Raw genomic sequence first — 27,200 nt, forward strand, 5'->3', positions numbered from 1 at the left:
GTTTTTGTAAAAAAACACTAATCATTAAACAGAATAGACATATCTCAGAGCATAAATTCATCCCATTTTTGTTGCTGAATGAAGATGTCAGGGCAGAATTTGTAGTTTAGAGTTAGGATGGGCTAGCTGTATGTCTACATTTGCTAAAGCAATTACTGCTAGAAAAAAAAAATCTGGAAAACACTGTGGATAAAAGCCAAGGAATGTCTTAAATATAGATTGCTTAAGGAAAATACATGGATGTTTCCATATCTTATAAATGACAGTTTTTAAGAGGTTATCTTTAAAACAAAGTGGATGAATCATGCTCTAACAGTTGGCCCCTTTTCCAGTGCTTCCTACAAACTAGAATTGAGGCTCAAGCCTCAATTCATCTTCCAATTTCCAACACAGAGAAGGTACTTCACCTTTTCACCTTTGTATTTTAGTGCCTGCAGGATGCTTTATGGTTGGTTTGGGCATGTTTCTTTTTTTAAAAATCTTAGAATGAGAAGGATGAGATAATTCTTCAACCGTCTCAAACTTTTTAACAGTTTTAATGAAATACAATGTTTGTACTTGAGCTAACAGGTGTTTTATTTTTTCCTTGCTCACTCTACTTTTCTTCCTACTGGGGTCAATCCATGTAACACACATGTAGCTGTAAAATATTCCGATTATATTAACAAGCTTAGACCTGAAATCTGATTTAAATTTCCATAAATTTGCTTTAGTCCTTGATTAACATAAGTTTGAAAAAATCTGTTAGCTAAGTCTCAAAGACTATCACAATCTTGACAAAATCATTTTACGCACTATGTTTTACCCCCCGGATACTACATATACCTCATCCTCTTTCCAGAGCCCATAGTTTCTGAGTGTTTCCCACTCATGGGGTAATGCAATTAATATTGCATTACCAGTCATCTTTATAAAATACTAGAGGCCCAATGCACGAAGATTCTTGCAAGAATGGGCCTTCCTTCCCCTGCCTGCCTGCACTGCCTTTGCTCTGGGCCGGAGCCACCTTTCTGCCTTCCCATGCTGCCCAGAGGCCTAGAGTGGCTGGGGTGGTGCAGAACGCCTGTATCGCTCAGTGCCTGTGTATGCAAATTAACCCACCATCTTTGTTGGGTTAATTTGCATACTCACTCCTGATTGGCTGGTGGGCGTCACAAAGGTACAGTCAATTAGCATGTTACTCTTTTATTAGGTAGATGCACAAACATAAGTATATATACATACACACAAAAGTTCAAGTTTTAAAATTTTGCACTTCCTAAAATACTCATACCAATAAGTCAGAGATTATGCTAAATATGACCTCAGGAAATATTTTGAGCATGCTCCCTTTGATGTGCAATTTAAAAATAACAGACGATATGAGTGCGCTTAGAGCTTTGTGCATCCTTGGACTTTATAATGGTTTGTGAATGCAGTTATTTTGGAAGATGGCAGAATGTTCCCAAAGCAATTTTAATATAACATTAGATATGCATATAAACAGGTTATTTTAAACCTTCTAAAGAAGTTATACAGCTATCCATGTCTACAGCTTTTCACTAGCAAACAGGTGAGGGTAGGAAAGGATGTGGACAGGTGAGAGCTGAGTGTGGAGGGTATGCTAATAAATGGGAGGGGTGAAGCATCTTCCTGGATCAACCAATGAAATCAGTGTGTGAAGCTCTGGGAAAGCCAAGGGCCTCTGCCCCATAATGCCTCTCTCTGTGTGTGGTGCCAGCCACGAAGACAGAGCCTGTGTGGCTCTTCATTTCCCCCCATGCCTACGATCTAACCATTGTCAGCTCATCCTCTGTTGGTTCCAAGCTAAATCATCTTGGGGATCACTTTTCAGCAGCTGAGAGACATCCACAGAAGGACCTAATGTCTCACGTTTACCACTTGGGGTTTACATTTCGGTAGGTGAGCATCTGATATGTACTCCCCATATCTAGGTCCCATGCTGCCTGCATCTACATAAAACGGGAACCAGGCAATCCCTGTCTGTGTTGTGTTCTCCCATTTCTTTCCCATAATGGTCTTACTTCATGATGACAAAGCCAAAAAGTGGACAGCATTAGGCTGAGTGGGTTCTGGGATCCGTTCTGTCCCTTCCTAACCATCTGATCTAAGTAAGTCACTCACTAGATTTCTCTTGGACTGTTTCCTTATCTGCGAAGGATGTTTAGTAAGATACAATCTATGGTTCCTTCACTTCTAAACGTCAATGGTTTATCCTTTCTTTGTAGCATGTTCCCTCCCTGCCTTTCACTGATGTCTATTTCTCCATGTCTATTTTTTGAAGTTTTACTCCTTCGCCTCAGCAGAGCCTTTTCCTTCCAACCCACAGGCCGCCTGCCCTGGGAAAATCTTATTCCTCAGTAACTGTGGCTCCCACGGCTCCCAGCATATGGTTTTCTGATTGACCTGCCTGCGTCTGCTGTCAGCAACTCTCAACAAAGACCCTTCCTATTTTATTTACTCTACCTTCCCAACTTGGTGACATTCAATAAATACCTTTTAAATAACTGACTTTCCTAACTTTCTTCTGGAGGGTCTCTTTAAGCAAAGGGAATGGTCAAGAGAAGTCATACTTCCCTAGATGGAGAGTTTGGCCATGGGCTGGGCCATATTTTCTTCATTCTTCCTTCTAATTGCCTTCTCTATTTCTTTCCTCCCCATGACCCAGCCCTGACAGAGTTCAGGGCATCAAATATTGTTTAATAACATCTTTAGTGAAAGTTTGTTTGTGGCAAATATAGATCATATCCAACCTAAGCTCATACCCGCAAAAGTATTTATTTTATGGTCTTCTCTGAAAGAGATGCCAGCATTCAGATAACCCTCCGAGCGTTAATTTATCAATATTTTCTTCTATCGATCTTCTGGCAGGATTATCAACAATATTTTTAATTGAGATATAATTCACATATAACAGTGTATTAGTTTCAGGTGCACAATGTAACGATTCAACATCCGTATGTTTTACAAAATGATCACCACAGTAAGCCTGTTAAATATGCATCACCACACATAGCTACCAATTTTTTTTCTTGCACTGAGAACTTTTAAGATCTACTCTCTTAGCAACTTTCAAATATATATATTACAGTATTATTAACTATAGTCACCATGCTGTACATCAGCTCAGGACTTACATACTAGTATCTTATACCTGGGAGTTTGTACCTTTTCACCCATTTCACTCGAATATTTCCTTTCAGACTGTGGATAGCTTTGGTGCAGGGCCGGGGGGGGGGGGGGGCACACCTCTGCAGATTCATTCACACAAAAGCCAATTAGGAAACACTAAGTGGCGAGATTGTCTCTTGCTTTACTTTCTACATTTCCTTCCTACAACCAACGTGGGGTGTTGGCACTTCGGAATTCCCTTTACACAAAGGACACAATAAAACATAATCCGACTGCCTGGGAGATGGAGACAGTAATTAACACAGCTGTGGGAAACAAGGGTGTGACAAGTAGGTGGTTGAACTGGGGGAACTGAAAGTACAATGAATAATTGCTAATTAACAAACCATCTCACACTGAAGGATGCTTAGTGCTCACAAAAGTGGCAAAACAGCACCAAAGGCCCACATTTCCAAGAGGCTGTAGTTAGAGACTTAACATCCATGAGCTTGATCAAGGTTTAGCAATAGAAATTACTTGTCCCCTGGGCTTGTCCAATTCTGCTACAATAAAAGATATAGCACTGGAGCAAATTTTAACTGCAATACTGCGTTAAAAGACATTAATGTAGGAAATTATTTATAGCCTTAAGTAGCCTAAAAAAAAACAAACGCTAATTTTTGTTGGTAACTTAAAAGCAACAGCACAGGAATGAAAACAAACAAACAAACAAAAACACCACTACACCATGTTATAGTTCGGTAACATGCTTTAAATCCGAATAAATGATTACATATAAGCGTCACTTTTGATAGGATTGCAAAATATCAGTTCAAGAAAGGCCTATAAAATTCTTCCTATCTTTGAGACCATGGGCCAGGAATGTAAGGTATTTTCCTCAAGAACATATCTCTCTGAAATAGTCACACTAGTTTGGCTTCTGGTACTCATTTGAAATTGCCAACTGGTTGAATAAAATACCACCTGTAAATACCCAATCATATTGTCTTATAGAAGAATACTCTGAATTTTTTTCCTACTGAGAAAAAAATATATCTGTAGATTTCAATTTCAGATGTACACCAGGAGTTAATAGAGAAATTAGGGTTTCTGCCCTGCTTCATAGCCAAAAGATAATGGAATCTTAGGCTCTTGGTCAAGAATTCCTGCTTCAGAATTGTCCAAAGCAAGCAGCTGGCCAGAAATAAATTTGACTCCTCCCAAGATTTTTAAATTCACCATCCTTCCGAAACATGCCCACAAAATATTACATCAGAGCTTCGGTTTATCAAGAGTGAGTCTGTGATCATTCATTTAGAATTGCTGAACACAACCCTTAATTCTTCCAGCACAATCTCCATCTGTCACCGAGTTAGCTGAGTAGAAAAGCATTGGAGGTGGTGGCAAATAATGAGGCTGGACAGTGAAAAGGACTAAGAGAAATAAGATGCTCAGGCTTTTGGGAGAAATCACAGTAGGAACCTTGCTCCGTATGCAGTGGGAATTATGCATTCTGGTGCCACATCATCCAAATGCCATTAGCAGAGGTGGGAACAAGAATATTGCCATATATGTATGATCCGCTTTTTCTTGCTTCGCCTTCAATTTTACGGCTGTCTATCAACCACCCAATCAAGCTACTGATTTACTAATGCTGCTATTCTATACCTCCTATACCTTCACCACCAAAAATGCAGTGCTGTGAGCGCTGCAAAAAATAGCCCAGTGAATAGGGGCAACCACAGGCTAAGAGGGAGAAGAGTAAACAGGAGGAGAGAGAGAAATGAAAGAAAAAAGGAAGAGGTAACCTCTGCAAGCAAGGATTCGATAAAAGCTATTAAAGAAATACTTTGAATAAATCATGGGCAAGGGGTAGAATGCATGCCTGTTTTCACTAAAGCTATCGGCAGTAAGTCTTAGAGATGGGTTGTTAGATTATTACAGCATCCCTCTGAGGTCAATGAAATTATGTAATAAAAAAAATCAGAATATGAGAACATTTCAATTTGACTTGTGACTGATGAAACTAGGATGAAATCAACATCTGATTCTACGGACCACACTGAAAGTAGATTTATTTGGTTTGCATTAAAAGCTTTCTAGTGACTAGTAAAAGAAGCCCATATATTCCACCAACGGTTTAATGTTTATGAGCATTGCAGAGAAGAATAAAACTTTGCAGATATCTATTTGCAGAAATAGCAGGGGAAAAGTAGAACTATAAATGAGATTTTCCTACTATGTAAATATAGTCATCATCATAATTCTGACATGCCATTTTAATACATGTATTAGCACTCTTATAAATTACCTTTGATATTTGCTAATAACATTATTATCAAATACCATTTCTTCATTAAGAAAGCATTTTTCACATACCTTATCTCATGATATTCATCAAAGTACTTGGATTAAGAACTATTTTCACCATTTTTCAGAAAAGGAAAGTGAGTCTTCAACATATGACCAAATGTGCTATTCTGTAAGACCAGCAAATGAGATATTTCAACCCCAAGAATAGTACCCATCCTATAGTACTGCAACCCAAGCTTGATAAATGGTTTTGAAAATACATTTTTATTGGATTTAATTTGGGGACCAGCCTAAAGTGTTTGGCACTAAGACTGTTGAATAAAGGGAATGACCAGGCAAGATAATGTCATAGAAACATTTAAAAAATAGGTAATATCTATGGCTATGAACATAATTTCAAAAGAGGAATTTAGAAGGGTTTCGAACAATCATGATATATTGGAATCCAGGCACCACTTCACAGGTAATAAATGTAAAGCATGTTAGTGACTGGCACAATATTTGACACAATGAATGCTAGCAGAAAATTTTCAAAGGAAGCAGTTCCATGTGTAAGTACGATACGGTTTTCCTAATGAATAATCAGTCCCATTAGAAAATTATGTATAGATACTAAAAATATAAACTGGTACAGATTTTCTTAAAATAACTTGATGAAAGTTATTAAGAGCCTTAACATATCTATATATTTTGGTCTATTTATTCCAATTTAAGTAGTTAGCCTAAAGAAATAATCTAATATGTTGACTAAAAATTTTTAAATATCTACTATGGCATTCATTACTTACGTGGAAACATTTGTAAAAAGAAAACAAAACCAAATAATATTTTTTTAAAAAACATTAATAGGGCCTCACTAGGTAAATTGTATTTATATAATAGGGTATTATTCAGCTATCAAGATTTTATTTTAAATAATTTTATTTAAGAAATACTTTAGCCCTAGCTGGTTTGGCTCAGTGGATAGAGCATTGGCCTGCGACTGAAGGGTCCCAGGTTTGATTCTGGTCAAGGGCACAGGCCTGGGTTGTGGGCACGGTCCACAGTGAAGGGGCGTGCAAGAGGCAGCCAGTCAATGATTCTCTGTCATCACTGATGTTTCTATCTCTTTCTCTCTCTCTCCCCTTCCTCTCTGAAATCAATATTAAAAAAAAAAAAATACTTTAAACACAGATCTACACAGCAAAAGCAGGAACAAAACAAAGATTATATACACTAAAATGTAAAAATTATTTATAATTTTCTCCTTATCATATGAAAATGTATTAGGTACATTATTTTTATACAGACACCTAAGTTATTTTCAAGTCAATATCTTAGCAATAATTAACATGGATTGAGTTTTTGCCATGTGTCAGGGGTGATTCTTACCATTTTACACATATTATCTCATTTACTTCTTATAAAAATCATGATGTACAGCTATTTGTCCTGTTTCATAGACGAGGAAACTGGGGCAGAGGGACGTTAAATAACTAGTCCAACATCACCTTCCAAGTAAATAGCTGAGCGAGGGCTTGAACCAGGTCATCTGACTCCAGCACTCATGGCCTTCAGGCTCTGTTACGCTGGTCACATTACACCGGCTGCCTAGTGATGGGTCACCACGCATTCATGTGGAGAAAGTGATCTCTTGCAACCATGACCCTTGTCTATGAAATGTTATAGCCCTGTTGGGGAGGTGGCGTGTAATTCTAATGGTGTAGTAAATGTAATTAATGTACCCTATAGGTAACAGTGGTCATGCATGTGTTGCTTCTTAATCCTGAGAATTCAAGAGCTGCTTAACATAGGTGGCTATTATGCCCATTTACACCCACCTGCATCCATTTACAGTGTATCGGGCACTGGTCTAAAGCCTGGGAATAATGAGCAAGGTCTAGTGCCCTTTGCCGTAAATTTTCCAGTTCTATGGAGGGAGCAGGCACTCTTCAATGAAGCTATTTCCTAACCAGGGGAGGGGAGCCGCGCGTGAAGAGCAGGGAGACTCAGACTGTGTCCTTGCTGAAACAGGCTCTTTAGGCAGCACTGCCTGCGTAGACCAAAGACAACACAGGTCATTTTATTGGTTTCAGAAACTCCTGTTAAATGCACCAGCAAGTATAATGTCTACAGAATCCACAGCTGCTAAAATGGCAAAGGTGTCAATCAGTCCCAATAATAAACAAATGGAGTTTTATCATTAGAGGATCAACTACGAAAACTCAAACATAAATTTACTATGGACGAAAACTACTGATGGACACTTTTGTTATGATTTCATTTAAGTGCCTCTGAAAAGTTAAAGGCTAATTTAGAGTGGGGGTTTTTCTGGTTATTACTGCTGATGTTTGAAATTATTTTAAGAATCTTTACAGTCATCCCTTTTTAAATTTATTTTATTGGGGTGACACTGTTTAATAAAATTATGTAGGTCTCAGGTATACAACTCTATAATACACCATCTGTATATTGTATTGTGTGTTCACCACCCCAGGTCAAGTCTCTTCCCATCACCATTTATCCCCTTTAAACCCCCCTTCTTACCTCTTCCAGATCCCTTTTTTTCTTAAGAAAGTTAGAAAGAATTCAAATGTTACTTACACTTCATATTTGATTTACTTTTCACCTTTCTCCAAGTACCACGTGAGCCTCATATCAAATACAAGAGAAAACCCTTATGTGCTGTAGCTTGTCTGAGACTTTATGACATATAATATCCTTGCACAACATAATATAAATCAACATCCTTTAAGGAGGAGCTCAAAGGTGTACCAAGGTGTAATGTGTCAAATTTCATTCCAACTTTCCTTGTTTATAAGGCAGATTTATATTTCCTGATCCCTGGGTGAACAGGTGGGAATAGAACAGATGTAAATAGAAGATGGGTTATGTTCTCGTGAACTATGAGATGATCCTCTGCAGGCACATGATGGGGTGTTTCACTAGGCGCTGCATTCAATACTACAGATTGATTTACCAGCTAACAGCTGCAAAGGAAGTCCATTTTTTGAGAACTATATTTTATGTCAATTGAAAAAGAAAATTCATGAAAATTACGCAAGAGAAATAGCCTAATGTTTAAAGGGCCCCTTGAGTGCATGAACAACTTAGAAACAGGAAATGAATACGATTTCTCAAATGTAAAAGTATTGTTCCTGCCCTTCAAGTATCTTATAAACACAAGTCAAAGTGATTATAGAAGTGCTAATGAGTGAAACTGCATTCTTTTCTGCCTTCTATTTTAGGTATTGATTTTGCTGGAAAACAATAGACTAGATTGAGACCAAAATTCTAGGAACTGTTGAGATTCTAGCCACCGAGACAGACTTTGGGGAAGCAAATATCTATAAACATCAACAGAATACATAAGGGCCCTCATGAGATGTAGCACCCAGGTGTGGTTTAATGCAACAGTGTAACTGCTGTGTGCCTAGTGCACCGGGACATTTCATAGTGTTACCTTTACTTGCTACTGAGCAACGCAAGACTTATCGTCAATTAAAACTCTCAGATTTTTCTTTTTACTTAAGATTATTTCCAGGTCTAATGGTTCTGATTCTGTACCTAATTGATTTTTCCATGTGTTAAATTCTATATTGTTGTCACCTTGACTGACCTATTAATACCTGGCACTTCATTAAAATATTTAACTCTTCAATTACTTTTCTGTTCCATCCACAGAAAACTAATGTTTAAGTAGGGACTTGCTTTAGTCTCTTGGAGGTTTATTCACTATCATGTATTTTTGCAATAACTCCCTGCCTCTTTTAAATTAATAAATAAGTTCAGTTTGTTATATATTCACTAGAGGCTCGGTGCACAAAAATTCATGCACTGGTGGGGGGGGTCCCTCAACCCGACCTGCCCTCTCTCCCAGTCCAGGAGCCCTCAGGGGATGTCTTCCTCTGTGGGAGATGACCGGGCTGATCAGGGGAAGACACTTCCCCCATCACCCCACTGCTGCTGCCACTGCCGGCCGCCGTAGCTGCCAGCCATTGGCCCTAGCTTCTTAGCACTGGCCCTGCCCCCCGCCCACTGGTGGGTGGGGAGCTATCTGGGGCCAGGCCAGCTGGGGGAGGGGCTGTGGGAGATTGAGGCACAGCAGGTTTCACCCCGTCCAGTCTCTGCAGAGACATGGCGCCTGCCTCTGTGGCTGCCTCTGTGGAAGGGGCAGCACTGAGACTGGGCCGTGACACGGCCTGTCCCACGCCACCTTTGCGGAAGGGGACACAGTGCCGCCTTCTCACCACCTCTGCAAAAGGGGCTGCGGCACTGGACTGGCCCACCTCTCCTGCACAGCACCAGACCCGCCCACCTCTCCCACGCAGCACTGGCCCTAGGCCCTTGCAGTCGCTGTGGCTTTGTCCAGATGGACGTCCAGATAGACATCTGGAAGACGTCCACTCTAATTAGAATATTACCCTTTTATTAGTATAGATCAGTGGTTGGCAAACTGCGGCTCGCGAGCCACATGCGGCTCTTTGGCCCCTTGAGTGTGGCTCTTCCACAAAATGCTATGGCCTGGGCGAGTCTATTTTGAAGAAGTGGCATTAAAGAAGTTTAAGTTTAAAAAATTTGGCTCTCAAAAGAAATTTCAATCGTTGTACTGTTGATATTTGGCTCTGTTGACTAATGAGTTTGCCTACCACTGGTATAGATGATGAGACAATGTACGTATTACAGAAAACATACAAATAACTTGATGGGGAGTGAATTGGCTTATGCCTAGAGATCAATATATTGTTCTTTCATTTCCTACACTACCATCCTGAAAAATACTACTGGTCACATTTATGTAAGTATATTTACATGATGTATATTTATAATAGGACAATCGGCTTCAATTCAAGAAAACCCTTTGGAGATGGCAATATTGGAGAAGAAGGAACATAGATTTGTGTCCTCTGGATACCAAAGAGCATGGATTATCTGGCTCAGAAAGCTGTTGCAGAAGGGAATGGAAGTGTATCTAAGGACAGGGCCCTGAGGAGTGTCCATGGGATGCTTGAAGAAAGCTGATGGGGACAGGCTAAAGCAGCACACAGTAGCTTAGAGGCACACCCAGAATTTCTTTAGGCGTGGACAACCAAGGCCAAGAGCAAGATAATGAAACAAGGTCACAGAGTCTCAGGAGGTATAACACTGCTGAATAATTGCATTTTAGAGCTGGAAGGGACTTAATGGCCTTTGTGGATTCTTTCTTTTTTCAAAGACAAAAACTGTAATTTTTTGAGTCTGCAGAGACAACACTATACGTACAGGGCTACATATCTGCTTCAGCAGCACTCTACAATTTCCCTGAAGACAAAGAAGCAAACAATTAATGTATGTAATACATATATTACATGTGGTTAGAATAGCAAATCATTGGAGTTGTGATTTAGGCATAATGGATTCCCTCTTCCATTGCATCTAATTAATTCCTTATATCTATCTCCATTCTAATTTACTAGCCAAGTTGTTCCAAACGTCTACTCTCCTGGTTTCCATTTACCAGGGCACCAAGTGGTGACAGGAGCCATTGGGATCGGGGTGGGGCCCCAGAAGGCGTTGGTAGTTTTCTTCTGAAGAAGAGCAGGCACACAGAGTGGGTGGCTGCTGCCAGGGGTGGCCGGTGGTAACTCTGACAGCCAGCTCATCATCAGACCTTTGCCGCCTGAACAGCTGTGGTAAGAGCCCCATTAGGAAACACTGAGAGAAGGATGCCAAGGGAGGCACAGGGAGGATCCCAGGGGGCGGAACATCCATGGCAGTGAATGACCAAGTATCTGTCCATCTACCTCCTCAAGGACAGCACGAGGTTGTCCGTGGCAGGGTCCGCGTCTCGGTCACCACTGCTCGCCCAGCATCTTGCAATGGCACTGGGACCAGGATTGGTGCTCATCAAACATTTGTGAAAGCAGGGATCAGTGACTAGGTACCAGCCCCACCCATTCAATACAACCCGGGAAGAGTCCACGAGCTTCCTCGGGCTCCTCAAACATACTTAGGCAGTTGTTAGGTGCACTTGATTTCAAAGATGAAGCTGCTGTCTGTTTTTATTTAAAGAAGCATCTTGAGTGAATCCCATGTTTATTTTCTTACTCTCATAAGGTCTTCTGGACTATTTCCAGGCTGCAGTTCACTTTAGTAATAGCTGAAATCTAATCAGGGCTGTATATTCTTAGTCTCTGTCTTCATCCCTCTGCCTGCCTTCCTCCTCCCCTCCTCCCTCTTTCTCTGCCTACCCTCCCTTTTCCTCTCTCTTCCTCTTCCCCACCCTCTAGTTCCTGCCTCCTTTCTTCTTCGAGATAGATAGATAGATAGATAGATAGATAGATAGATAGATAGATAGAGGTATAGGTGTAGATATAGATATACTAGTATAGAGACACCTGCTTCTCCCTTCCTTTCCCCCTTCCTTTGTACCCTCCTCCCACTCCTTATCTCTCTGCTTCCTCTCTGTCCCTTTCTCTCCCTCCCCACTTCTCTGCCTCCAGTCCCTGTTGCCCCTCTCCTGATCCCAAATCTGTCCCCTCTGACCCCTTCCTTCCCCCCTTCTTTGCCTCCTCTCTCTCCCTCCCCCTCTTCTCCTCTTTGAGCTGATACACACCTCTCCCCTCCCCCACAGATACACACACTGAACTGAAGAGCTCATTTTAGAACAGTTAAGATTGTCAACATTTATTGTGTGAGAATGAAAGCTGTCCTTTGGGAATTGTGTTTTATTGTACCCTAAAATTAAAATTAAACTCTATGTAAATAGGACTTAATTTTATTTTCCCACCTTTACCTCTGTTGTGTGTGCGTGCGTGTGTGTGTGTGTGTGTGTGTGTGTGTGTTTAAAAGAAATTCTCTGTTGAAAAATAATGGCTGAAGGCTTCACTTAAAGGTTATAATTAATTATATTTATAAATATAGCAACAGTGAATTACTCCAAGCAGACTAATAATTCAGCTGCAAAAGTTAAAAACACACACACCACACACACACACACAATAAAACTATTTAAAAAGCAAATTAGTTTGAATACTGATTTTGTATCAAGTGTATGCGAGTTGTCATTGGACAGTCGCCTGATTTTAGGTAGAAATGTGTTGTTGTTCCTGTCTCCTACAGAAAATGCAGTTCAGAAGCCACAGTGACTTGGAACTGGATTTTTTAAAAGTATCTAAAAATTCCTTTTGCTCTGGGTAGCTTTGAATCAGATACTCTGCCAGGTGGGTCACTTATCCTAAGAAAGCCTCCTAGCCAGGAATTCGAATGATTAGTGGCCTCCAGGAGCAGAGAAGATGACTTTTTAAACTTCTTGGTAGCGCTGACACAAGGTAACAAGCATTCTCCAGCACAGATTCTCTGTTGTCATTAATTTACATCGTCTCGTATTATATCTAAAAAAGATAGGCCAAGAAACTACTATTTTAAGTATGGACAAAAGCTACATTCATTGCTCAGCCATAAAAGGAAGGTAAAACGTTGCAGGGTCAATGCAGGCAATGAGAGAAAGCTAATAATAAAAAGCTTCCTTTTTATTTAGGCACAAAGAGAAATAAATACCTAGAGAGGACACAGTGAATAATGATTGAACAGGTCAGGTACATGCAGGGATTATAGCATTTAGCATTTTGCTTGTTTCTCAAACTCAGTTAATCGTGGCTCTCCTAGAGTGAGGGTGGGATACAATGTGGTAAATACATGTTCAAGATTCCAGAAAAGATAAATGACGGCGCTAATTTCTCATTTCCTAGCTGCATGAGCCATGCTGCAGGCAGGGCCACGGCGTCACACGCCCCCTACATGCCCATCCTGGCCTCTGCAAGCCGTTCCCGGGGAGAACAGCCCCGACGAGATGGCACAGATTTCACCGTCAGGCAGTTCTACAGCTAAATTCTAGGCCCTCCCTTATGAGACGTGTGACCCCCAAAGAGAGTTAGTTTCTCTCTAAGCCTCAACTGTTTCATCTGTAAAATGACTATAATTGCATCCACCTAATAAAGTTGTGCAATGATGGAATCAAATGAATATCCACCTAATAAAGTTGTTGCAATGATGGAATCAAATGAATATTGTAAGAAAAAAGCAGGAAACCTGGCTCTCAATACATCTTAGAACCACTACCACCTTTACCACCACCATCACTTCCAACACCACCACCACAACCAAGACCACTACCTCCAACACCAACACCACCAACACATATAAAACCAATACTTCCACCACCACCAGCATATACAAAACCACCACCTCTAATCCACTGCCACCATATTCAAAATCACCAGCTCCAACACCTTCACCACAACCACCACCAGCAGCATCCTCATTACCACCACCACCTCCACCACCTCACTTTGCAGATAAGATGATCTTAATTAACTTGCTGCAAGTCACAAAGCTAGTGGGGGCCAGGGGTTGAGCCGGAATGGAATCCAAACTGAGGGCTATTCCTAAATCTGTCTTTATCTCAGGAAGTCTAGCACGGAAAAGTGGGGTAATCTTGGGTTTGAGGGTCACCACAGGGCTTCACGGGTACCCAGAACTCCATAACTCTCATAGCTAAGCCTAAGAAAAATTGTATGTGGACATGAAATACCCCAGGCTATTTCGTTAATATCTGAATTACCGGGTCAAGTGAAATTGGTTGCCCTCTTATCATGAATACAGCAGGTCCTCGGGTTACGTCGGAGATCCGTTCCTATGGCGCGACATAACGCGATTTCCGCCGTAAGTCGGAACCCACCTACATAAGCACCTACGTCACTCACGTGGAGCACACACACAGCAGCAATGAAGTGAAACAGTAAAACAATTTAAAAGAAAGATATCAATCCCTGCCCTTTACCGGTGCTAAGTAAATAATAAAATATATAAAGCACATATGTACATATGTCGAAATGACGAAACTTTTTTAATATATATAAATAAGTGGGAGATGGTGATGTAACCACGAAACGACGTACGTCGAGTCCGACGTAACCGAGGACTGCCTGTACCAGCCTGGAAGGCAAGGTCTGCTCTGGGCTCTGTTTTTGCCCCCCTTGCCTCCACATCTTCAACTGTCACCAAAGCACACAATGCCTTCTCCCCGGTCTGACCCCGGGGAGACCCTGGTAAGAAGGAAAGAACAGGTCACCAGTCCCCAGGAGAAAGGCAGGAAATGGACAGGCATTGTTTATTTCGCCTGGCTCTACAATGAGACAGCTGTATGGGCCTGTGAAAAGAATGAGTCCTGGCTGGCTCCACCTTTGGCACATAGATGGGTATTACGTAGGTGGTATGTCGAGCCAGGAAAGGAAGCAAAGGAGGAGATTTCCTTTCATTCTGCCCATATTGTCAACTTTCCCTCCCAGGACCTTCTGGACTCCCCACTACCAGGTCAGACAGTGCCAGGCAGTGCGGGAAGCCAGCAGCCAACGTCCGCTAGCGGCTGCAGCCTTCGCCTGCTCAGTGAGCACCCTCCCTGGGCTCTGCTCCATGGCTCCCCTGGGGCTGTGATAAAGATCATCTTTGGTGCCACTCACCCACCTTCCATTTTGGCCGTTCTCTCTTCCTTTCCTGTTCCCTGGCTTGGAGCCACTTCTATTCGACGGTTGCAAAGAGAACACTTGATTGCATGGCATTTACAGTGGTAGGGGCCTAACAGCGTTCCCAGCCTAAAGAAAGAATCTCCCACGAGCAGATTTCATTAGCTGTGATGGAACATGATGGAGACTCAGGGTGGGACCAAAGTAGCGTCACAGTTTTTCAAATGGAAAATAATACATAATTAATAATTAACAATGTAAAAATAAACTCTGTGTTTCCAGGACTCACAACTGTCAACCTACCTTTGCCCAACCCTGTATTTTACAGGAAAACCTCTACGGTTCTCAAGATATCGTGACCCGTAGAAAATTTTCTACACCTCAGCCAGCAAGGACAGAGCAGCTCAGCAGCAAATAATCCTGTTTGAGGTGTTCTAGCCTCAAGGTTGCTCCATTCAAAAGAATTAAGCATGCTTAAATCTCTTTCCCTGAGTTACCGGTGTCCTCAGGAAAGAAAACCAAAGAAGATTTCTTCCCCACTTTGCAATTTAGTGTAAAATCTGCTCAGGTTTTACCAGGATGCTGGCAACACACTGGGTAACTCTGAGACAAATGCAGGGACAGTGGGAGGCAAAACGGGTTAAAGGGATGCTCAAGCGGTCATAGGACTTAAGTAAGGCAAAAACCATTTCTTGAGACCAAGGAGCAATTCACAAAGTACAAAACAGAGTACTGATGTTTTACTTGAAATCCAGAACATTTTCTTTAGAAACGACGAGAGGCAATGTGGTACAGAAGGGCAAGCACACAAGCTTACTTTTTTTCAAGTAGATCAGCTACGTGACTTATTTTTAAAATTTTTATATTATTGTAGTAAAAACACTTCACATGAGATCTACCCTCTTAACAGATGTTTAAGTCTACAGTACAATACTGTTAACTACGAGCACAATGTCAGACAGCAGATCCTTGGAACTTACTTGTTTTGCATTACTGAAACTTTATACCTGTCAATCAGTAACTCCCTATTTCCCCTCCCCTGGCTCCTGGCAACCACAGTTCTCCCTGCTTCTGTGAATGACTGCTTTAGATACTTCATATACATATACGTAGAATCATGCAGTATTTGTCCTTCCCAGACTGCCTTAAGGGATATATACTCAGGTTAATTTAAATGCCCTCATAATGATTTAAAGTCCCATTAAAGAAAACAAATGTTCACTGAACCTTTCATTACATTTGATGACAATCCTGTCTGTTTAGTGAAATTGTCCCATACTCGCAGGTTTACCAAGATAAGGCTCCACCTGGAAATGCACATTACATTTTCTCTCCAAGTACACCTTCCATCCTTCAAAAGTAAATGCAGATATTTTTGTCGAGAATTAAGACTTCTCCTACAGCTTACACCATGTCTTCATAATGATGTTTGTACTTACCAAAATAATGAGCTTCCTCATCTCCCACTTTATAGTATAAGGAGTATTTTTTTCTATTTCCTGCATAATGATCTGTCCAGTGTTGGGCACAAATCAGAGCTTATTAAGTATGTGCAATCGACTGACATATAAATTCTTCTCCAGCCTTGAACTAGGGAAGTATTTAGCCCCCTATATAATGGCTTTGAATGATGACTCAGGAAAGAGTCCATAATTTAAACAGTTCAGTGTGTCTAAACTATGAAACCTCCTCATTTGCTAAGATGAAATTTCTTTACATAACTATATTATAAGCCCAAACTCTAATTAGCAGTGGGAAATGAGATTACAAGAGCAAGCAAGGCAATCTGGTTGCCATAGTAAACAACCCTTATGCACATAATCACTTAAGGCTCTGGCAGTAGTGAATTCAAAGCCATAAATGTGTGTGCGGTTTTTTTTTTTTTTTTTTTATTTTCACCCTGTCATTCATAAAAGCACATGCATCTACAAAAACACTTCTTGTAGTTATAATTTAGATTTGCAGATTTGTGGTTTGATTCTAAGAAGCGATATTTCAGTCTGAAAAGATAAACAGAAAAATCCATTAAAATCCTAGAATTATTCCAGGTAAATTTCTTAATTAGCATATTACCCAGTCAAGTTTTATGTCAATGTAAAATATTTATTTTTTTACTTTAGTTAAGTAGGTTAAGTTTTCATAGGCTAAATGTAGTTGATTAAATTCTTCTGCCATAAAGTAAATATTCACTATGTTGGACTCAAGATAATATGAGCTAATAGCCTTTCTTGTCTAACGTTATTTTCTCTAGTATTTTTCATCATCTCTGATTCCCCAAACACACATAATTATTCTTCTGATCACTTCAAATTTTCTTAATATTTTTATGTCTTTTCTTTCTTTCTTTTTTTTTTTTTTTACAGCTGGCTGCCTTCTTATATTACTTATTTGGCTACTTTCAGAATTGAATTACTCTCTCCTATAGTGAGGTATTTATTCCTTCAAATTCTATAAAGCAAAAGGATACTGGTAATACAAACAGCAAAAGCAAAATATTTATTTTCCCTGGAATATAATAATAATAATTTCATAAAATCTATATAGTAATGAAATTTTATTTCATTCTATCTTTCTCCCCAAAAAATGTAAATGTTTAGTGTCAAGTAGCTATATTAGTTGTCCTGTGTATTTTATTTCCTAGTTAATGAAGTTATAATCATACTTGAAAATGTAATAGTTGTTAAACTTAATTTGGGACAAAGCCATTGCATAATGAATATGCTATGTCTGAAATGCCCAGTAAACTGATTTGCTAAGCAATATATTATATAAATTTTCCAACCTACATACTTTGTTTTTCAACTCTACATTTAAAATATATAATATTAAATGCTGATGATCTTTTTGAGTTGTCTTCCAAATATGATATTAATGCTGAGCTATAGCTAAGTACTATAATTAAATTTGATTTGTCTCTATATTAATTAATTAACCTAAACATTTTCTGCAATAGTGAAGCTAAGTTAGATATTAGAAGACAAAGCAACATTTTATAATAATTATTACCACTAAAATAGTATCATTAAAGAACAATCATAGTAGCATGCTAACTTTGTGGATATCACCTACCAAACCACAAACCAAATTAGCATATTCTTCATTTATTTTTTTTATTAGCTCTTAACATTAGACAGAATTCCCTGTTGAAAGTCAAGATTAGCTGGCATGAGTTTAGTATTTGTCATTGCTTGAGTTTATACAAATGCATGTGCTGCTAATTATGTCTATTTAATGGGTTTTTCCATTATAATTTTAAAATGTTTTGCCAAGAATACATTTTATTAGAGACCACAAGCACCACTTATCACTTATCAGTATTTTTCTCAAATATAGACTTTGATCTTAAAAAGATCAGACTGAAATAATTCAACTCATTTATATAAAAATATAAATTAATAGGCATAGACATAGTTATAAATTTAAATGATTTCTGTACTAAAAATAAGATCAAAGATTAGGAATCTATTATGTTCCTAAAATGCAAGATTCAATAAAGCTGACTGCCTCTTTATCTCCATCCCTGATTAGACTGGATCCTATTTCTGTCTTGGTTAATGGCTTCGTAAATTAGACAGCCTTTAAATCCAGACATTTCCAGGAATCGTGCTATGGTATTCTGGAAAGAATCATAAATTCTGGCTTTGTGCATAGCATTAAACAAACAAACAAATTTTTTTTGAATATTTAATGAAACTCAGTGGTGTCAACAGTCCTCTTTATGTATTGTAGGTTTTTAAGAAAATAATCTTTTGAGATTAATTGTGTAATTAATTGGAGAAGATAAGAATTCATCCTTAAAGATAAATTGCATTGATTCTATATAGTTCAGTTTCACTGTATGAGGACAAAACTCTCTCATTTGGATCTGACTGTGTGGACCTGACATTGGAAGCAACTACCAGAAATAAAATATCCATAAAAAGTATACAATGAGGGACCACTGATAATCCTTGGCGCCTATTTTAAGTCTAAGTCTCACTCATCCAAACAAATTCATTTAAACAACAGACCTATTAAGCATCTACTAAGTTACTCATCAGTCATAAAACTCTATGAGGTAAAAATAAAAATTCTAGAAAAAGAAAAATATATAGGGGTGTAATTTTATTCCACTTATAAATAAAAATGTTTTGCCATTTCTAAAACTTCATATTTCCACTTAGCAAATAAAATTCAGTAAGAGATTTTAAAACTAGGAACTGGTGATTGGTCTAGAATAGTCCTAAGAACATGTATACAGAGATGCCATACTGATATTTCCAATTCTTAAGACCACTTTTCAGAAGATATATAAATTTCTAAAGCTGGAGTTTGGCAATACTCCTTCCTTCGCAAGAATTCAATCAATCTAATGGCATAGGGTGAGTGTTTTACATGGAGCTGGCAGAACAGAAAATGATTCTATCAATCACTCAGTCTCCCCACCCCCCCCTTCTGATTCTACACTGTGCCCTAAAGAAGGTTATTTATTTATGGTTTGGTAAAAGTCCTGGATAGCAGAGTAGATAGGAAAAGCCTCTCACATAAACAAGTACAGAGCCATTATTAAGAGAAAGCAAGACCAATTTTTCATAAGAAAACATTCTAAGTAAAATGAATAAACACTACAAAATACCAATTTGGACATAGTTAAGGGCTACCCTTGTGAGTTCATTTAGTAACATGCAATACTCCTTTAATAATAAGTAATACACTTTTACATGGCCTACAAAGTGCTATCTATTACAAGAGAATTCAATAACTGAAATGATGAGAAAATATAATGAGAAAGAATTCCTAGCAAAGGAATAGAGCTTGTGCTTGTATGCTAACCTGGGCAGGATCACATTCAACACCAGGCCTTTGGGAAAATCCTTGCTAGGAACGCAGGCTATTCATGTGGTACTACACTACTTATTACCTTTTAATGAAGCAACTGTCCTAACAAAATGCATCTTACTAAGTGAAACGTTAACATTATAAGAACCAACATAAAACAGTCATCAAAAGCAACCCCCACCCTCCACACACATCCAAGGATAGAAGTTGTAATCACTGTTTTGCTTGATTTCATTGAGATATCACACTCAGTAACTGTTCATGTATGTAATACAGTGTCAAAGACATTGGAAGGCTCAAAAATATCCGCTCCCTCTGCCCACCTCCCCCCCACCCACCCACCCACACTTCTATGTTTGTTTTCTCTATACTTATAGCAGGAGAAATTTCAACTTGGAAAGAAGGTACTTGCCATTTGACATATAGATGCCGTTTACACAAGTTAACCATTTATAGCAAGCATGTCAAACTCAAAGGCTAACACGGGCCAAATAAACAAGATTTAAGTTTATGTGGGCCACAAGAAAACGAAAGCTTCAATTTTCATCGAAATGTAGGATTATTTTGAAAAGTATAGTATAAAAAAAAAAGAACAAGAGCAATGATAAAATTAATGTTTTCTTCCTGACACTTGCTTCTCTTCTCTGCTACTGCCTTTCCTACTTTCGGGGAAATCTTGTTCCCAGTGATTACTTTCCAAACTGACCCAAGGTGAATGTCAGTCATTCTGGACCTGACAGGAGCTTATTTCCTTCCATAATTGTAAACAACTGCTCACACCATTATGTTGGCTGGGCCGCAAAAATATTCACTGTGGGCCACATGTGACCCATGGGCCGCGAGTTTGACATGCTTGATTTATAGAACAAACTATTTTACCATTTTTTTCCCTGAAATTTCTAAGTTGGCAATGACTCCACCAACATAATAATTCCTATTCTTTTCCTTTGTTGCATCGAATCTATTACACATAGTTTCCTTTCTTCCTTCTTTCCAGTTTGGACATTGCTCGTGAAGTCAAATTTTCTGGTTTGCTTTTGATGAGTGTGATAACCCCTCCTAGGCAAGGAAGGAGGGATAGCTCTCTAAATAGCAACTGTCAATGGAAAATTCAGGACACAGCCAGGCACTACATGTCACAATGTTGGCAAATGTCACGGTAAAGTGGCAAAAGGAAGAATAAATTGTTGTCCACTTCTCTGACTTGCGCCCTGTCAATTAGGATGCTTGTATAGAAACATTTCTCTCCCCATCACTATGTCAGTAGGGTAACGGGTTTGTTTCACCAGGCAAAGTAAAATGAGACTGGAATGAAATAAGAGCTATATGACTTTTTCCATGTTGGCATAAAACTGAAAAAGCAGGATTGGTCATTAAGTTACAATTAAGTCTTAACATTTAAGCAAAACATCATCTTACATGGTCACAAAACCACAATGTCAGATAAAAGCAGCACACATTGTTCCAGACAGCCCTGGTAGCCAGGAAATTCTTTTCAGAGGTATCTCTCCTTTGGATTTTCCCAATTAGTACTCAGTAATGAAGTCAGGGACCTGATGTGATGATTTAAATATTCCCTTACTGTGTGTATATTATGTGATCCAAATTAAGATCTCTGTGTATAGAGTATACTGATGGTACGTGAGTGAGGGTTGAGATTTGAAAGTGTTCTGGTATAGTAACTATTCCATTCCTTGTATGCCATTTAATTTAAAAGGACATGCATGCATTCTCACATCCACAAACACTCAACACACGTGCATGTATATATGTAAAAAAGGACTTACACAATTTCATCGTTCTGGAATTCGAGCTCTCCACAGGTGTCCTCAAAGTCTTCTCCTCCACCTCTGGCAGTTCCTTCGATGGTTTTGTAGGGGACGATAACATTTCCTCGAGCTCCAGATGTTCTCAACACTTTCACCTCCATGGTGCCAATGCTCTCGCTCACATGAGTCACGGGTTCCTCGAAGGTAAAGATGCCCGCGTGGTCATCATCAAAGATAGTCACGGTGGCAGTAGAGGGAGAGCCAAGGCAAGCGAGTGTGGAAACGTGATTGGCTTCTAGTATGCCATCCTCTGAAGCTTCAGCAGACACTTTGACATTGCTGAGATGCACGAGGAAATTTTCATCCTCCTCGAAGATGTCATCATCGATGATGCCAACTCTGATCTCCTTCTGGGTCTCACCCGGCTTAAAGACCACAGTCCCCTCAGTAAATTCATAGTCAGACCCAGCGTTGGCTGTGCCATCCTCGGTTCTGAAGTCAACAAACACAGTGTTGGTCAGATCGCCACCTCTGCGGATGATGGTCAGGGCCACAGTGCCACAGTTCTCCAGACACTGATATGTCCCTTGCTCAAAGAAGATCTTACTGACAGGGTCGGTTTCAGCCACTTCTGTGTTGACCTCGTGCATGCTGACAGCCTTCCTTGCTTGGTCCGCTGCGTGCCTCTTTAAGATGTTGCCCGCCCCAGTCATCAGGCGAGTAGCTTGAATACGGTAAAAGGCTCGACTTTTTTGCTGCTGACTCAGGACTTGGTAGTTAGCTAGTTCTATTAATTGCTCTATTTCTTTATCCGGATGCTTCTGTTTGAGCTCCTTCAGAATCCTAGCCATTTCCCGCCTAGCCTCTTCATCGTCCTGGTCCCTCTCATCCACCTCCAGAACCAGAGCGCCATCTAAGAAGTTGTCAACATGGGAATTGACCACTTTCCCATCCATTTCAATTTCAGTCTTGGAGGATGGCCTGTCTCCTTCATGTTCAATAATCATTCCCCTCTGCTTGCCAGCCCGGTACCTCTTGTAGACATACTTGTAGAACAGAAGCCTCCTATCTGCTACCCAAGCAAACACAACACAGATGGGAAAGAAGAAGAAAGTAAGCAAACCTTCCCAGACCTCCACCACCCCGGGAGAGATGACAGACAGAATAATGTAAAGCCAGGTGTAGGCAAAGATGCTCCAGGCCGCCGTCACAAAGAACACACGCAGGTGCTTAATCTTCCTGGTCTCTCCATCCGGGACCACGTACACACAAAGCGCGATGATGATGAACATATTGAACGCAGCACTTCCCACGATGGTGCTAGGACCCAGGTCTCCCGCATTGAAGTTGTGGCCACACACTTCAATGACTGAAAGGAGGATCTCTGGAGCAGAAGACCCCAGGGCCATCAAGGTCAGGTTGGACACCGTCTCGTTCCAGATCCTCACAGTTGTCTTGGTGGTCTCTCCATTTGGCTTCTTGATGGTTATTTCCTTTTCTTGAGATGTGATGACTTCTATAGAGGACATGAACCGGTCGGCAATGATAGAGACTCCGAGAAACATGTAGACCATGGCCACAAAATACACAGTGGCTCTCGCAATTTTGTCCCCAAAGGAAGGGTCTTGGGGCTCCCAAATGGGTAAAATCACCCCTTTCTTACAGAAATATGAGCCAGTACACTCGTTCGTTTTATTGCCTTCTCCTTCCATTTCTGTCTCTGCGCTTATATGGTCCACATGGGAAAATAAGACAGCCACGATGACTAACAGATGAAATCCCAGCGAGAAGGTGGGTGAGAGACTTGCTCGCAGCATGTTGTACAATGGCTGACTTCCAGCTATCCCAACCTACTGGTAGAAATCAGATGGGGGTTGGGTAGGAAAAGGAATCACATCATTAGAGCCAGATCCAAAGCATGACTAATTACTTATTTTTATTAATCTTACCAATGATTTGCTTATACCTTACCATCCCACCATCTATGGTGAATCGTTATTCTAAGAGCCCATCGGGGATTAAGTCACTGTCTCTGCTTGTAGATTTTTTACATGCAGTCCCCCTTCACTGAGCAATGTACACAGTTGTCTTAATGGAAAAGAACAGTTCGATTATAGCTTTGCATTGCTGTATGCATATTTATGCATGCTAACAGCCAATTCGAAAAACACAACGAACTTCTTAAGCATTAAATAATTTTCTCCTTGTTGCTAAAGCAGATTTTCTTTTACATTTTGGTTAGTACAATCACCTTCCAGAAAATGTCTCATTGCCAAAATCACCTTATTAAGATTGATGCTTTAGTGGCGGTCCTGAGGTGTCATGGATGAGGCGATTAGGGTCAGGAATGTTACCTCTTAAGTCATCTCTCCTTCCATTAATATTATTTGATTTTTTCTAATCCTTTGTAAAGTGGGGTTAGAAACTGCTGTGGAAGATTTTGCTAATTTTATAAACCTAAATAACTCTAAGAAAAAGACCAAAAAAAAAAAAAATGATGGTTTGAAGTTCAGACTTTAAAAATACTACCAAACAGGGCCTGGTCTTAAACTCTGGAGTACCCCCTTACACTTGGAAACACAGAGAAATCTTCACGTTTGCCTGCAATCATAGGTCTGTGTTATTCATACTTGAGGGGGAAAATTCTGCTTTAATGCAATATTTCCACACATTGAGTACAGTTTTTAAAAGCATGTTTGATGAGAGCACATTTCCTCCTAATTTTCAGCAAGCCCAGGTCTCCTGATGCATTAGCAGCTGGGCAGCGGGTTCTACAAGCACAGCTCTTCACATCTGCGTATGGATCTGGCTAGCTACTCCGCAGGCTGTCCGCAACAGGAAAGGGAGACAAGCAGGCCTGAGATTGGTGGTGTGTGTAAGACTCTTGCCTGGCAGGCTGTGAAATCAGCGTTACCAGCCATAAAGTGTTCCTTCTCCGTATTGATGTCATACTTTCCATGATCCTTCTAAAACACATCTTAGTTCTATTGAGGGTTCAAGTGACCAAAAAGCACAGGAGCGATAATTCCATCTCAATGAGCTCATGTGGCAGGATGACAGTGACCACAAAGTGACATATGATGAAGGGCTGCAGGCAATTAGGATTATGGCAACAGAGTCACTGAGCAGCACAAAGCTTGGAAAGCAAAGCAAAGTAGTGGACTGAGCCACCACAGCTCTACATTCACCCAGCCGTTTAGGCACAACGCAGCTCGGACCTTACATCACCTCTGCCTCCGGGGCTCGGTGGGATGGAGGAGGGTCTGCTCCAAGTCAGGGTAACTTTGGTCTGGAAGGTCAGTTATGACAGCAGGCAAAGTGGTGATAGGAAGGGGTCCTGACTCAGAACACAGCCTTGTGGCCTAATAAAAAGTTCGAAGTGAAGCCAAATTAGAGCCTTTCATAGCCTCAGGCTGTCTGAGTCTACTCCCTCCTCCGCCCTCCCCCATTCACCTGCCTTCTCTGGCCCATGTTGGTTAGCTGCTGATGGCTTACACTGGAAACTGCCCCAGGGTCCAGCATATTCTTGCAGACCTTCAGAGAGCCCACCCGCCATCACTTAAAGCCCTTTGTAGCTCATCACTGTTGGGAGAGAAGCTCTGACATTTTTCCCACACTAAAGAAGACACAACAGAGGGTTGTGGTGGTAGAATTCCATTCTAAATAAAAGGCAGAAAAATAGAAGCATATGTCAGAATATGCAAAAGTTCATGGTCACTGTGGCTGCTTGTTCAACCATGATAGGGCTTGAGTGGGTTGTAGGATCTCTTAAAACAAGGTGACATTGAACCAGCTGCAAGAGTGGTAGAAGATCTAGTTCTAACTCCCTTACGCAGCCGTTTTATTCCACAAATATGTGTCTGTGCCACCTAATAGGTATTTCAGAATGACCTGCTAGACTCTCTTCTAGATCCCAAGAATTGGTCAATGAATTAAAAAAAAAAAAAAAGTATTGGTCCTCAAAGACCTTATATTCCAGTGGAAGAAACAAACAAACAAATGCAAATGTCAGATGGGGAGAAGTGTTGTAGTGGAGTGGGGAGAACATAAGGGGACAGGAGTAGGAGTGTGTGTAGTGTGTGTGTGTATGTGTGTGTGTACACACATATGGCATGGATGACTTATACTGGATGGTGAAGAAAGTCTTTCTGATAAGGGGACAGTTGAGCGAATTCCTGAAGGAAGCAAGGGACCAAGCCTTATGGATGCATATCTGCAAGAAGAGAATTCCAGGTAAGTGCCAAGACCCTGATGAATGGAACAGTGCTTCGCATTGTCTAAGGAACCACAGAGAAACGGGTGTGACGAGAGGGCGATGAGCGAAGGGAGCAAGGCTCAGGGATGGGAGCTCCGTGGGGATGGACCATTAGGGGCACTGAGGCCACTGCAAGGCGCTGACTTTGACTGTGAGGAAGATGGGAATCACAGGGAGGTTCTGATCACAAGTATAATATGAGCTGACTTTCCTTTTAAAAAGGACCTCTCTGCTGTTCAGTGGAGAAGGACTATAGGGACAAGGGTAGAAACAAAAAGACCAGCTTTTGACCATTATAAAAAAAATCTGTTTCATAAATGATCCCAATGTCTGGCAGGTATAAAAATGATACAGTAGAGATCTCAAGTTTAAAAAGGAGAAAGATAGACTGGTAGTGACCCTTTTGGAAGATTGGCAAGCAAAATGTATTGGGAGCCTGTAAGGGTCAGGAAGGGTGAGCAGCTGCTCAGAGAGTGATACAGAAGAGAGAGAATAAACACCAAACGGAGATTCAAACCTGGGCCTGCCTCTGAGACTATGGTTAACCACTGCCTTCAAAATGCTGCCAAATCTCATCATCACTTTCTTCCCATTTCAGCCCAAATGAACTTCCTAACGTGCAGGTCTGACTCTCTCGCTCCCCTTAAAGCTCTTCATTGCTTGCCTATTGCCCTGAAGACAAACCCAAACCCCTCAATAGGCGGTTCAGATCCTTTAGGATGTAGCCTCTGAGTTCTAGAATATGGAAAGTCTCATTTGCGGAACATGAAAACACTTTCTTGCTGCCAGGTCTTTGAATATTGTGTTTTCTGCGCCCCATACTATTTTCCTTCTTAGAAGCAAGTTTCAAAATAGCACAACAGCAAATGATAGCCGAGTGCCTGAGAGAATAACACTAGGTCCCATTCTCAAACACTACCCCAGACACCATGCTGGATTCTTTACATGTATCATTATGCCTAATACTCACAAGAACCAGCATTGCTGTGTTACACAACTCCTACTGATGCCACTTCCATTATAGCGCCCCCTGTGGTTGCACAGTGCACAGCTCCCTAACAATAACCTAAGCAGTAGATACCATTGGCCCATTTTGGAGGTGGGAGAACTGAGGCTCAGACAGGTTGAGTACTTGTTAATAAGTCACAGAGGTGTGGTAGGCAGTTAGACAGACATGAGCAAAGCAAGGAAGATAGGCCAGGAACAGAAGGTCACCAAGAAGGAAAGCCCTGGGTGTCTAGCATCAAGCAAAACTGGGAAAACAAGGACCCAAGGACCTCGCTCCAGGGTAACTTACCCCCCCCCCCCCGCCCCACCCCAGCTGGTCATGCGGTTTAGACCCCTTGACCTTTCACAGCCCTGGTCAGATGGTTCAGGCCCTCCCCTCACCTTTCCTCCCATGGCATGTTGCTAGTCATGGGGTTAGCTACCTCTAGAGCGGGAAAGAAGATG

At 40.7% G+C, this 27,200-nt stretch overlaps 1 protein-coding gene across 1 annotated transcript in view; it reads right to left on the bottom strand.

Moving 5' to 3' along the window:
• The window catches only part of SLC8A1 (solute carrier family 8 member A1), a 299,075-nt gene that overhangs the window by 256,113 nt on the left and 15,762 nt on the right, over nt 1-27,200 (bottom strand). Inside the window, exon 2 of the mRNA XM_008162206.3 lies at nt 21,512-23,343. Coding sequence (XP_008160428.2) covers nt 21,512-23,310 — 1,799 coding nt within the window. The 5' untranslated portion in view covers nt 23,311-23,343. The remainder of the gene's footprint in view (nt 1-21,511; nt 23,344-27,200) is intronic.

Source organism: Eptesicus fuscus, chromosome 16 (assembly GCF_027574615.1).
Source record: "Eptesicus fuscus isolate TK198812 chromosome 16, DD_ASM_mEF_20220401, whole genome shotgun sequence".
Classification (NCBI taxonomy): domain Eukaryota; kingdom Metazoa; phylum Chordata; class Mammalia; order Chiroptera; family Vespertilionidae; genus Eptesicus; species Eptesicus fuscus.